Raw genomic sequence first — 13,561 nt, 5'->3', positions numbered from 1 at the left:
AAATATAACTTATAAATAATCATAATTTATGATATATTTCATAAGTTGTTACTGCTCCAATAAATATTATTTACACAAATAATAAATTCTCAATTTGTAAAATATTATTTCCATGAAATAATAATTTTCCAATTAAATAAAAGTGTTGATATATTTATTAATAATCAAATTATACTAATAAATAATCAATTGACAGTAACTTGCTGTATGGTGTGACCCTATAGGATCATATATTATTAGTAATATCATTCAATAATGTCTCTTGGATATACTAGATCTTTCAGTTTATTATCTATATTATTTATATAATAAATGTGGCAAACATCTACAGATAAATATTACATTTGTGATGCCTTATACACCAACATCCTTGGATTTATGGCTCCCTACCGTAATATTATGTATTAGTTAGTCGGTTTCAAAGAACCTTTACTAAGGAAGAAAGGTTCAATCATACTCATGCACAACTTAAAAGTATTACTAATCGTGCTTATTATGTATTGAATGTGAGACTTTCAATCTTAAAACAAACGACTCCTTATCATATTCTAATGTAAAGAGACATAGTCATTGTTTGTGTTGCAGTCCATAATTTTATAAAGAAATACAATATTCACAATGATTTATTTATAAACTTTGAACAAAACATTACGGTTACTCCTAACGGGGAAGGTAGAGGAAGTGAAGGCCAAAACAAAACATAAAATGTGGTTCAGAAGCCGTTAACTGTATGACTACTTTGTATGACGAGATTGCTAATCAATTACCTTTAAATGGTTAACGTTGAATTTATATGCAATTTCTTTGATTTTGTATAACAATTTATATTTGGATTTTAAATGATGTATATTTAATCTAGATTTTATGTGATAGTTTGTATTTTTATAATTATTTTATCTAACACAAGAGACAACATAAAAGTAATATAGTCATTTTCATCATTCAGCAGCACAATAGAGAAATAATGAGATAACATAACTCAATCAGATGTGGACTCAGTAAGCAACTATCAAATGATCCCTTAACTATAATGTTTAATTTTATATAATTCAAAAAGATCGGCTTAAAAGAGATAACAAAGTTTCTGGTTAGTTTTCATCTTTGTAGAAACTTGCCCGTCGATTATTTTCTTTTTTTCTTCCATTTCCCCACTGCGTGCCATCATTTTTTAACCATCTTCTAAATATTATTTTGCTACAGTTTATCTAATGAAAAAAAATAGCAACGCTAAATTTAGGTGGGTAGGCAGTGGTCAAAGGTGAAGCAAAAGCAGCAGCATCTTCAAGGGTATTGTTATTCAAGGCAACGGATGTGAGAATTTGAATAAGTATGTGGTAAATAATGCAATGAAGCTAATCACTGCGTCATTACTTACTTATGAAGAAATTAAAATTCCATATTTACATAGTGGCATATCAATCAAATGATGATATGAAGAGAAATTACATACAGGGAGGGGAATGGAATCCTACAAGTTAGTCTCCAGGAATGCTTGAATTGCCAAACCCGCCGCCCAAACATCATCTTCTAATACATGCTCTTCTGGGGAATGACTAATCCCTCCACGACACCTAACAAATAGCATACCAACCTATCCAACAAAAACAGACAGACCAAACCCCATCACGTCAGATTTATATTTTTTCTTTTTCTTCCCTTTAATAATGAAATGAAGGACAAGACTGGGTTGATGTCAATAGAATAGAAACTGCAAATCCCAAAGCTCAAACAAGGTTAGAAAGGGACTGACACTCAATATTTCATCCATGTAAAAGACGCAAATACCCTCTCTCGTATATGCAGTACAACTGGACAAAAACTGTCCCACCCAAAAAAAGTGAAACAAGGTGGGATAGGACTCGACCTCAATCTTTGCCATTAATGCCCTCATCATTGGAAACATCCCAACAAAGCTTGTCCAGTCCCATCCCATTCCGAATAACAAAAGCAGCCTTGTTACAAAAGACTGAACGGGACTAGAGAACAGACAAGAAAATCTAGGGATATATTCGATGATGAGGATGAGGATGCGGAGGGCATTTAGGTCTTTTGCACAAACGAGAGATGAGTCCCTTTCCCAACATGTCTCACCATTTTGGATTCGAGAAGAAAAAGTTAGAAATTTTGTCCTCTAATGTTGTTAAGTGGAGATGAAACCTTGGTCAAATGAGACATGGCCATTGCATCATGGCCTGCACCACTCATGAGTACTGGCACATCACCAATATCTTCACCCGCCATTCGCTTCAAAGCAGTGTAGGCAGCAGATTTCAGCTGTGAATTTAATCCGCCATCACAATTTACAGCATCTGCATCATGCTGAACACAATTCACAATAACAAGTTATTTATGCTACATGTGTCTCAGGGAAAGGGAAGAAAGTAGAAAATGCACCTTCCGGTCCAGGAAACAAGAAACAGAACGACCATCACATATTCTATGCATCTGATTTGACAACTCGTATATGATGGCCTCCCTTCCTATGTCATCTATAGTACGGATATCTATAGTAAATGATACCTGAAAACGTAATCATCATTTGAGTATTATTATTATTATTATAAGGGTTAAATGCAAGAAATAGCAATGTACTTTCATCAGTTCTTTTATTATAGCATCCTACTTTATTTTTTTTCTACTATAGCATCATCCAAATACAAACTACAAAGCAATTTTCAATGCTATAATATGGCAGATTTTTTGAAGTAAAATCGTGTATTATAATATAGAAATAAGTAAAGGTAAGGTAAGCCTTATGATTATTGTTATTATAATACACAAACACACCTGGCCTGGTATGACATTACTTGCACTGGGCCAGGTTGATATCTCACCAACTGTACAAACAAGTGATCCTGAAAGAGATTCAATGGAGAAGGCATTGCAGTGTCCATTACTTGAAATAAAATCCTGTGGGTGTTTACATAGGCTTTCTAATAATACAATTAATTCAGCTGCAGCAACCATAGGGTCTTGGCGCATAGACATGGGAACTGTTCCAGCATGTCCTTGTGATCCTCTCACTGTCAGCTGCAATTATGCATATAAACTTTATCTTTTAATTTCACAAAACAATTAACAAACCTCGCCCTTATTCCTCATAAATATATCACATATACTTCTAAAGGCCAAGTCCAACGCGTGTTCACTATTTGGATCAAAACCACGACATGTCCAATTGGACAATTTGGATCAGACTACTTGGTTCGGATATTCAGAATTTTGGATTGGTTTCAACAAAACCGAATTATTATTTTGGATTTCGGATTGGTTTTGGTTTATAAAATAAGAACCAAATAGTAAAAAAAATAAACAGAATAATTTATTATTTATTTTTAATATATATCTTTAACCATTTATATATTTAATAAAATAAAAAAATTTAATAGATTAGAAATTTTCATCCAATATAATACCTTAAGAAGTACTTATTAAAAGTTTTTTGTCTATGAAATATCAAATATTATTATCATTATCCTATCAACATAAAATATATATATATATATATATATATATATATATATATATATATATATATATATATATATATATATATAGCTTAAAATACAACAAAGAATGTTATGTTAAAACATAATTTTTTTTAATACAAAAACATAGGTACCATAACTAAATATCTATAATTTTCAAATTTCAATAAATAGTTCTGATAAACATTTCGAGAGAGAATACAAATATTATAAATTATAATTTTGACTCGTTGACATTAGTACGAGGCGTAATTCAGTACATGCAAATTGCATTTGCACGATAGACTATAAAATATCAATGATAAGCATACCTTTAATCGTGTCTGTCCAGCAATACCTTTTACAACAGCAAGAGGAAGACCAATTGATTCAAGTACAGGTCCCTGTTCGATGTGAACCTACACAATAATAACAACAATAAATCATAAATGCCCAAAATGCTTTTAACATCTAAGCATCATAATCTGATGTAGGAAACCCTTTACCGCCGCCCACTTTATTTTTGGGCTACAAAATTGGAATGCAAGTTAGGGTTTATTGATTTATTGGTTTAACCAAAAATAAATAAATAAATAAATAAAGGTCCCAACTCCTCTCACGTTTAAAACGATGAATATTATGAAAATAGTTTGTCAAAATCAAAAGGTAAAATGGTCATTTAGTCTCATTCAGTCTAGAAAAGAATTTATCAGTAACCATTCAGCCACTTCACGAATACAGGAGTTGATGGGAAAAACACGACCCCTTTTTTTCAATTTTCATTACCTTGTCCATTCCATTCCATCCAATAAAAAAATAACGAATTTTTCAATATTTGTATAGAATTTATTTACCTCCACATAGCCCAAAACAGACTCAGGTTCATATTTGATCTGACTGAGGTTTTCTTCTGTAGTGTCTATCAAGTTCTCTTTTAAAACATTTTGCACTGTCAAGCCACTGAAATATTTTTCTGTAAGTTTCACTTAGGATTCAGACACATGACAACAGAGTAAATCATCACTCTACCTTTTGTCAGGTACCTGCAATGTTGAAGCAGGAAGTACCCCTGCAAGAGCTGCACTTCCTAGAAATGTAGATTGAAATCTAACTCCTTCTTCATCACTAAACGCAATTACCTGCAGTATCTCAAGTCTATGAATGACAAACACCAAAGCCTTAATACTTTTCAACAATAAAGAACATGCATTCTTTTTTTTTTATTCATATCCTCCTCTTATAGCATTGTATTTTGAACAATCTACCCAATTATAGCAGTGTCATCCACATACAAAGCAATGTTCATTGCTATTATTATTTGGATTTTTCAAAGTACAATGTCCTAATAAGAAAAAAAAAACTTGAAAGTACAATGCTATATTAGACCCATAAATCATAAACACAAGCTACCTATGCTTCACATGGCTTATAAATCATAAATGCCCAAAATGTTTTTAACATCTAAGCATTAAGCACATGTTCTTTTTAGTTAGACCTGCTGAATTATATGTTCATATCGGACCTTAACATATATATAACCTTAGTATAACATTCACACAAGGGAAACGGCTAAATGCATAACATAGCAATGTACTTTCATTTATTTGTGTATTATAGCATCCTAATTTTAAATCCCTCCACTACAACATTGTACTTGTAATTTTGTTTTATTGAACTTTGTGAAATCTAGCACATTATGTACATTTTCAGACATTATACTTTAAAAAACCAAGCCAATTATAGCAGTGCGGCATTGGTTTGTATTTGCATGGCATTGCTATAATGGGTAGATTTTCAAAGTATAATGTTGGAATGGGAAGAAGAGAAAGTATGATGCTATAATAAACAAAGTAAAGTAGGTCGATATTTCTTGCATTTAACCCATAAAAGAAAAAATACAAAAATTTGAACTTACTTCAACCGGATGTTGTAGATGCCTTGACCTTCCTGTTACATTTAACACCTTTAAAGCTGATATAGCCGATATTATGCCAAGAGTTCCATCAAACATACCAGCATCAACAACAGTATCCTGTTGAGAAGAGGAAAAAGAACTCCACCACTTAGGAACAGAAATACTTAAGATAGAAAAGGGCAAACTACACAAAAAACCATTACATCATCAACCTTAAAACTAAAAAAAATAATATGGAAAAATTATTTGTATAAAAGTCATTGGTATATAATTTTTTGTAATTTCAGCCAGCATTACTAACCTACAAAACCCGGTTAGCAAGTTTGATTTGCTTACATGAACAATTTTTTTATGAGGTGGCATCTGATGTCCACATAAGCATGTGTTATACTTATGGACACTTAAAAACAACAGTTTTTGACACACGTATGTGGCCATGTCAGATGCCAAGTCATTGAAAAATGTCCAAGTGAGAAATCAAACCTGGTAGCTGCTTTTTTAGGTCAATAATGGCTGAAACGAAGAGAAAAAGTGAATAAACATATTTTATGCAAATAAAAAAACTCATAATGGCTTTTTAGGTAAAACTGATAATGTAATGGCTTTTGTGTAATTTTTCCTAAAATGTTAAAATCTTGTTATTAATAAGTATTAAGGTGATTACTCACCAAATGAGAACCGATTAGAAGAGCCTTGTTGCTAGCATTTGGTGGTTGAACTCTACCATGCACATTCCCCAATCCATCCACCCACCTGGAAATGGAAATTAATGGTGGTCTTAGTAGAAGAGATGTTTCTAAAAATATTAGGACCCCAAAAAGAAAAAGGTGGGATATCTATGGAAAAGAGGTAAATGCCCTCCTCGTCCACATCACCGAAAGTAGCCCTAAAAAGCTTGTCAAATGTCAAGTCCCGTGTAGCAAGTAAGATGAAGAACAGTGAGTGAACAGAATCTCTCACGTTGTCAAACCAGCATCCTCCATCCACGTTCTGATAAGATTCCCAGCCCTGATGGAAGCTGGGCTCAAGAAAGTCCTCTCCAGATAGCCATGGCCATCACTTACCTAATGGTTCATCAGTAAAAATACGAATCTTATGAGCCCATCAAAGCTATTAGTATCTCTTTTCAAGTATCCAAGCAATCATGTTTTTTTTTTGTAAAATGAAAGAGAAAAAACAATCAAGTCTTTATAAAAGATGTAATTTCTTCATATGTAATACCAACAACACACCTCATGACTCTGTTTACACAACACATTTTCTTAAAGTGGGAGGTAAGTTCACACAGCAACAGCAGTGTTCCCTCTGCTGCATGAGGAACATACCACTCACTATCATTTTTAAATGTCCCATGAGAGTTTCAACATATTCTTTTATCATAAGTTTTCAAGAGAATATTTATTATTTGACAATTATCACTGTTACAAAAAGATGATGTTATGATTTGGATCAAGAAGATTCAATTCATCTCTCTCATTATGCATAAATTTTCAACCAATATTTTGTAAAGTATATTTTTATCCTTCACATAATACAACTATTTAATACAAGAATTGACAAGGTGGTTAAGAATTAGCACAGTTAATGAAGACTATGACTCTCCATATGCATACAGCAACATGGTTTTCAAGACCGCTTAGGACTTAAAGTAAAGAAGACAAATCAGATTTGAAGACATTTACCTTTCCCAGCTCATAAATTCTTGCAACGGCCTCATCTCTTAGAATTTCAGGAAACAAATCATTCTTGGGACCTTCAATATATTCAACACAGGGTAATATAAGGGAAATATTGCAAATCATATATCAAGCCTTACTAAATAAAACTGTACTTCTTATATCCCTAAAAGGTTTCTTAACCTTTAACCCTGAATATTAGAATAAAATAAGGATCCTCCTTCCTTCACAAAGCAAACTTGATCAAAACATAGTTATAGTATAATAATTTCTTCCGTTAATTTGAAACCTCTTCATCTCAGTTTCCGTGACAGTTAGTACAAAAAAATTCTTGCAGGAATCATCTAACCTAAAACAACTGCTTTTGAGTTTTGATTATCAGAACAGTATTTGATGCTAGGTGTTATTTATAGTTCAAAATCACAGCAAAAAGCGAACAAAATCCATTTCTGTTGAAAATAAGCTGATTCGATATTTGAAAAGTGAAGATCAATAAAATCAATTAAACGCGACAACGATTCAGAACACCAACACATGAAATGTCAAAAATGAGATTTTGAATGGAGTTAGACTTACTGAAAACGATGATAACCAGAAGCAATTAAAAATATTAGATGTCGTTAATCCAAATAGCATAAAACCAGAGGAAGATAAATTTTGAAAAAGAAATGAAAATCTACCGTCGGAGATGTGCGTAGAACTGTCAGCCGATGAGATAGAAAGCAAAAGGATAACGATGAGGAAAAGTGGGAAAACACACGGAATCAATTTGGAAGAATTATAGAGTTCGTTAATTGCAGAGTGAGACGCCATGGCTGTGGCTGCAAGCTCGCAAGCAGAGAAGCAAGCAAGCTGGCTGGCTGCTGGCCACGCAACTCTCTGAAATGACTCTACTCTACTGCTTTTGCCCGTGGATTACTATCACAGCCAGCCCACCACCTCCACCACTTTATGGACAAGTGGTAAATTTTCAGGAAACCCCATCAAGTTGAATAAATTCCATATTTCACCACAAAATAAAACTTTTTTTTTAAGGTCGCATGCTAGTAAATTCCATATACCATGTACACTAATGTTGTTAGAGAAATTACTCTGAATAATATCGTAGATTAGAGAAATTCCTTTGAATAATATCGAACGTGTGATTGTGTGGAGCAAATTGGTGAAATGGACTGTATTGTTATAGATTTGTGGGAGAATGGAAAGCATTTAAAAACGATTCGACATATAAAAGTATGGAGTCCGTGAACATGTATTAGAAAGTTCACGATGGACTGTAACGTTATGGCAGTGGGGGATTGACTTACACAGTCATGCCAAAATGTCTATATTCAAGGCTTTGAATTCATCATTTTGTGTATTTTATCAGTATTTTTTGTTTTATTTATATTTTGTTTATTAGAGTGATTGTTATGGGTCTCCCAACTGCGCTACTGATAGACCTATGTTACATCCCTTAACGTCGTTAATGAGATATGAACAACCCTTCCCCCTTCAATGTTAGTTTCTTTCGGTTGCCACTCAACGCTCGTTTCTCTCTTCTTCCTCTCTGTTTTTCATCTTTCTTGGCTTCACGACTGCGTTTTCATGGACAAACACCATCCCCGTAATGACATCGAGGGCTCGATGATGATGTGGCACCGTGGTAACGGGTACCCATACCGAGCAGTCTTAGGTAAATTGGAAGTCTGCCTAATTATGCCAATCATGTTAAGTTTTTTTCCGAACCTGCAGTTGGTAGCCATAATTTTATTATGTCCTATTTATTTTATGCAGATGATGTTATTTTTTGGGGTGACTGGTCTCAAGAAAATGTGGATAATGTGGTGTGTATTCTTCATTTTGTCCACCTAACTTCGGGCCCTCGTCTAAATTTAAACAAGTCTAATTTGTTTTAGTTGGGGGTAAATGATGATGAGGTCACTCTGTTGGTATTTTCGTTGCTAAGAACATGGCTAGAGTTGGGTGACTTGGTATTCTCGTTGCTGAGAACATGGCTAGAGTTGCAGGGTGGACATCAATTATTCAGAAATTTGAGGAAAGACTTGCCAAATGGAAAATTTCATTTACTTTCTATTGGAACGAGATTAATGCTTTTAAAGGCTGTTTTAGGCTCTCTAGGGATTTATTTCTTCTTTATTTTCCTTCTGCCAGCTAGTGCTACAAAAAAACCTGGAGAGTTTGAGGTCTCGTTTTTTTAGGGTTCTGATGCTGATGTCAAGAAAATTCCTTGGGTGAAATGGGACCTCGTTATGGCCTCTAGAGATAAAGGAGGTGTAGACATTGGTAGCTTGGGGAATTTTAATCATGCTCTTCTCCAAAAATGGCAATGGAGATATCTTAGTGATAAGGGTTCTTTGTGAGTTAAAGTCATTAATTTGGTTCATAATAAACAAAATGGGGTTCGTTTTGGTGATTCCTTGGGGCATAGTTCGGGTGTGTGGGCTAGGATCTTGAATCGTTTAATTATATATATTGGGCAGGTGTTATCCCTTATAGTACGGATATTCGAGTTATTGGTGATGGTTGCTCGATTCGCTTTTGGTATGATATCTGAAATAGAAATATGTCGTTGAAACAAAGATTCCCATGTCTTTTCTCTTTAGACCTGAATAAAGATTGTTTCATCTTAGATCATATGCATGAGGGTGGTTGGCAGTGGGAGTAAAGGTGTGACATAAGGGGAGGGTTGGAATCTCATCAACTCATGGCATTGAATTCTCTGATTGAGAATGTTACCTTTAGTTCCCATGCAGATTCGTGGAGTTGGTGTTTGAATAACACGGGAGTCTTTTTGGTTTCTAATGTTAGGAAAGCTCTTGATGACTTTTTCCTTTCTACTTCTAATTCTGGAATGAGATGGAACACTTTTGCACCAAGAAAAGCCAATATTTTCATTTGGAGCTTGATGTTAAATCGGTTTCCTGTAAGACAATCTCTAGTTGATAAAGGAATTGATGTTCCTTCGGTCAGTTGTCATGTTTGTAATGGAGATTCATAAACTGCTTCTCATTTGTTCCTATTTTGCAACCTAGGTACTCAAATATGGCAAAATATCTTTAGATGGTTGGACCGGTTATTTGTGTCTATGACATCGATCTCTCATATTTTTTTGTGGTTGGATTTGCAGCCTTTATCGAGTGGTAAGAAGAAAATGGTGGATCGAATTTCTACACTTTGGTTGTTATGGAGTTATCAGAATGATGTGGTTTTTGGAGGAAAGAAATACCAAAAACAGACAATTTTTAATTATATTAGGGATCTTTCTTTTTTCTTGGTACAAGTCTAGGAATCAAAAATGTAATATATCATGGGTTGAGTGGTTGCAAAATCCTCTTAAGGCCTTTGTAGTGTAATTGTACTTTTTTCTTTAGTTTCTTGCTAGAGGTATTTTGTTTTTTTAATATCATTCAGCCGTTCAAAAAAAAAGTTACTTTAATATTTTTGAATATTGGTGGTACTTGTAGAAAATAGAACCACCCTATAAAAAATATAATTACTTTTAGCTTTAAATTCGTAATATCATTATGAGTTTTTCATGTTAAAAAAATGGTAAAATGCATTATTGGTGGCCTATGTTACTCCGTCATGAAAAATCAACCGCATAATAATAACAATATTTTGGGCAATGTTTAAACATTGGACCTCTGTATTTAATTTATCCACTTCAACTACTAGGCTTTTATCACTTAAATAAGTTTTCTCAAGGTTATAAAAATCGATCGACGTTAGCTAGTCAGTGGACTGGGGTCAAGGGATTAATCGGTTAGGCGAAGATTAACCGGGGACCATTAATTGCTAATTTGTTAGATTTTAAAAAATTAAATATAACTAATATCATAACAAAATAAGTTAATATGATAAATACAACACCAATCATACCTCAAATAGTTTCTATTGAGATATAACTTATTCAAAGTGTTAAAATTTCATTGGGTTCTACTGTTTTAGTCATTTTGTATGTATGGATTAATCGTTAGGCTCTCTCTAATCGGTCAAGTAGCGCCTAGGGATTAATCAGAGATTAATCGGGATTTTTACAACAATGAATTTTCTCATATTACGTGAAAAAATACTCTCTTTATTACTTTAGTGATGTGTCTTCTTATAAGTGTGCACCAATTATTAGTGGCTATGTGAATGTGAAGTTGATCATATACAAGTATCTAACTCTAACCTAGAGTTTTAAAGTCTAAAAAAACATCGTTGATAATAAAATATATTTATGAAATAAATTAGACATGGTGTATGATAATCAAGGTTCTAAATGGCGTAAAGCTTGGCATGGCAGCGAGGTCAAGCCTCAAGCCATGACGAGCCTTGGCGAGCCATGACGAGCCTTGGCGAGCCATGAAGATTTTCAATGGGTAACAATTTTATATACATTAAAAAAGATAAATCACAGACTTACATGATTAGATCAAATGTATCGTGTTTTTAAAAGTGTGATATTAACACTTAATATGAAAAAGTTAACAAAAACTCAATTGTTTTAGGTCGATCAGAAAAAACAAAACGATAAATAAATAAATAAAAACTCGCACCATAACGCGCTAAGGTGCACTTTGACACGTTATTTGGCATCATGCTTAACACACCCGCCTTGGACTTTTTCGTAAGGGTTACACTATGCCTCACGTCATGGCACGTCTTAGTGTGTCTTTTAGAACCATGATGCTAATACAAAAATATTCTCTTTTATTACTTTTGTGATGTGTCAGCATATAACCTCTTCGATTGCTTTCATTACTGCTTCCATCAAAGATATTTTATGGTTCAAATTCTCAAGCTCTTTCTGGCTCCTATGGATGATAAAACAAACAAAATCAACATTTGTTAATGTAGCACCAATAATATATATGTGCACGTATGTGCAAACATTAACATTTTTTTATTGATAAAACATATAACAAATGAAATGAAGTTGTGTTTACTTCTCACCTGCATACGAGGATTTTATTCTGATCAAAAATTATATTCCTTGTTGTTGGTTTCAAAGATTATTTGAGAAAGATTATCTTCAAGATCTGTTTGGTTTCTTCAATTTTTTGTATTAGCATATACCATGTCAAGTTTGGGGAAAAATAAAAAATAAAAATAGGAAGACAATATATTTGCATTAGATATTATGTAACATTGGAGAGTGTTGATTGGTTCACGGCGATCTTTTCCCCAATGCTCCACTTTCCATGCTTGAAGACCCAAGTCTACTTGTCAAATTACTTGTTAAAAAGTGGTCTCCTTGAGAAAAATATTTAAACCACAATGGCATAGTTGGAGTGACTTATCGAAGTGCAAAGCTTTTCCATGCATTTGACAAACCCATATTACATATAATTTAGAGGAACAAATGTACCTAGGAGGAACAAAAGTAAAAAAAAAAATAGTATTTGAATTGATTTGATAAGAAAGAACAATTAACGACAACAAAGCAATGATAATGATGATTTACATATTCACACAGATACTCCAAGATACAAACCCTTACACAACTTATTTAAATGTGGGTATAGTTTTTACATAGCTATGTTAGCATATAAATGGAAGTTAAGTATTAAATATAGTTTTATTGATAAAAACAATACCTTGTCAACTTGTGCTCCATAAGTAGGCAGCCAAAAAAGCCGTAAACAAAAAGTATGTTGCCTAAAAACCATCAGATAATGTTATAATTGGTTTTTTTTTCTTATTAAAGCAAAATTTTAAAAGTACAATGTTATAATTAGGTGGATTTTTCAAAGAATGCCTGATGATAGCATTGTTCTTTCAAATACAATGCTTTAATAAAAAAAATGAATTTTGCTTTTAAAAAAAATATATAGAATGAGTAAATGAAACAAAAGATTTTTTGAAATTAGAATGATATATCATTGTTGCTATATTTTTTATGCATCTAAAGACTTGTTACTGATATATAATAGAAAATTATAAGACTGTAAGTAGTGTTTACAAGAGTAATAATTTTGGTAGGGTTCTATATGGCACCATATTTAATTAGCTCAATATTGTTATTGTAAAAGCATATATCATTAGCTTGCTAAAAAATGTCGGATGTAATTTTGAAGATATGAAACTACATTATTTTCATCATTTTAATCCAATGCAAAATTACAATTAGCATTGTTTACAAAGTATTTGATGATATAAAGCTTTTTTTATTTACAATAAATGTTTCTACTATCTACCATTGGTATCTAGTTATCTAAAATTTTAATACTACTTTTTACTTTTTAGTATGCATACAAGTTGCTGATGTGAAGAAAAAAATTCGTACAGATTGCACCATAACATTATAATACATTTGTAACATTATACTTCAAAAAGGGAAATCCTAAATTGCTAAAGGTCTATGTTGACAGGAAAAGTTTAAACTCAAACTAAAATCAAGTTATCAAGCCAATATATGTAAATGAGGGGTTTTAACTTATGAAAAATTCAAGCTACTATAGTAATTAGTTGTTGAAGGCGACACGAATGAAAGTGTCCCTATTTTATGTTCCACA

At 32.8% G+C, this 13,561-nt stretch overlaps 1 protein-coding gene across 1 annotated transcript; it reads right to left on the bottom strand.

The window, feature by feature from the left end:
• Positions 1–1,332: 1,332 nt before the first annotated feature.
• AAH (allantoate amidohydrolase) lies at positions 1,333–7,983 on the bottom strand. Its single transcript, XM_079000771.1, has 12 exons — positions 7,739–7,983; positions 7,065–7,135; positions 6,343–6,446; positions 6,051–6,135; positions 5,383–5,499; positions 4,497–4,606; positions 4,322–4,427; positions 3,800–3,886; positions 2,788–3,030; positions 2,395–2,520; positions 2,158–2,319; positions 1,333–1,591 (listed from the first exon to the last, which is right to left on the bottom strand). The coding sequence occupies exons 1-12, from the start codon at positions 7,869–7,871 to the stop codon at positions 1,469–1,471; spliced, it is 1,467 nt and encodes a 488-aa protein (XP_078856897.1). The 5' UTR covers positions 7,872–7,983; the 3' UTR covers positions 1,333–1,468.
• Between the last annotated feature and the right edge of the window lie 5,578 nt (positions 7,984–13,561).

Source organism: Lactuca serriola, chromosome 5, assembly GCF_051521515.1.
Source record: "Lactuca serriola cultivar US96UC23 chromosome 5, Lser_US96UC23_V15, whole genome shotgun sequence".
Taxonomy (NCBI): Eukaryota; Viridiplantae; Streptophyta; class Magnoliopsida; order Asterales; family Asteraceae; genus Lactuca; species Lactuca serriola.
The sequence above is the reverse complement of the archived record's forward strand: the minus strand, read 5'-3'. Positions and strand labels throughout refer to the sequence as shown.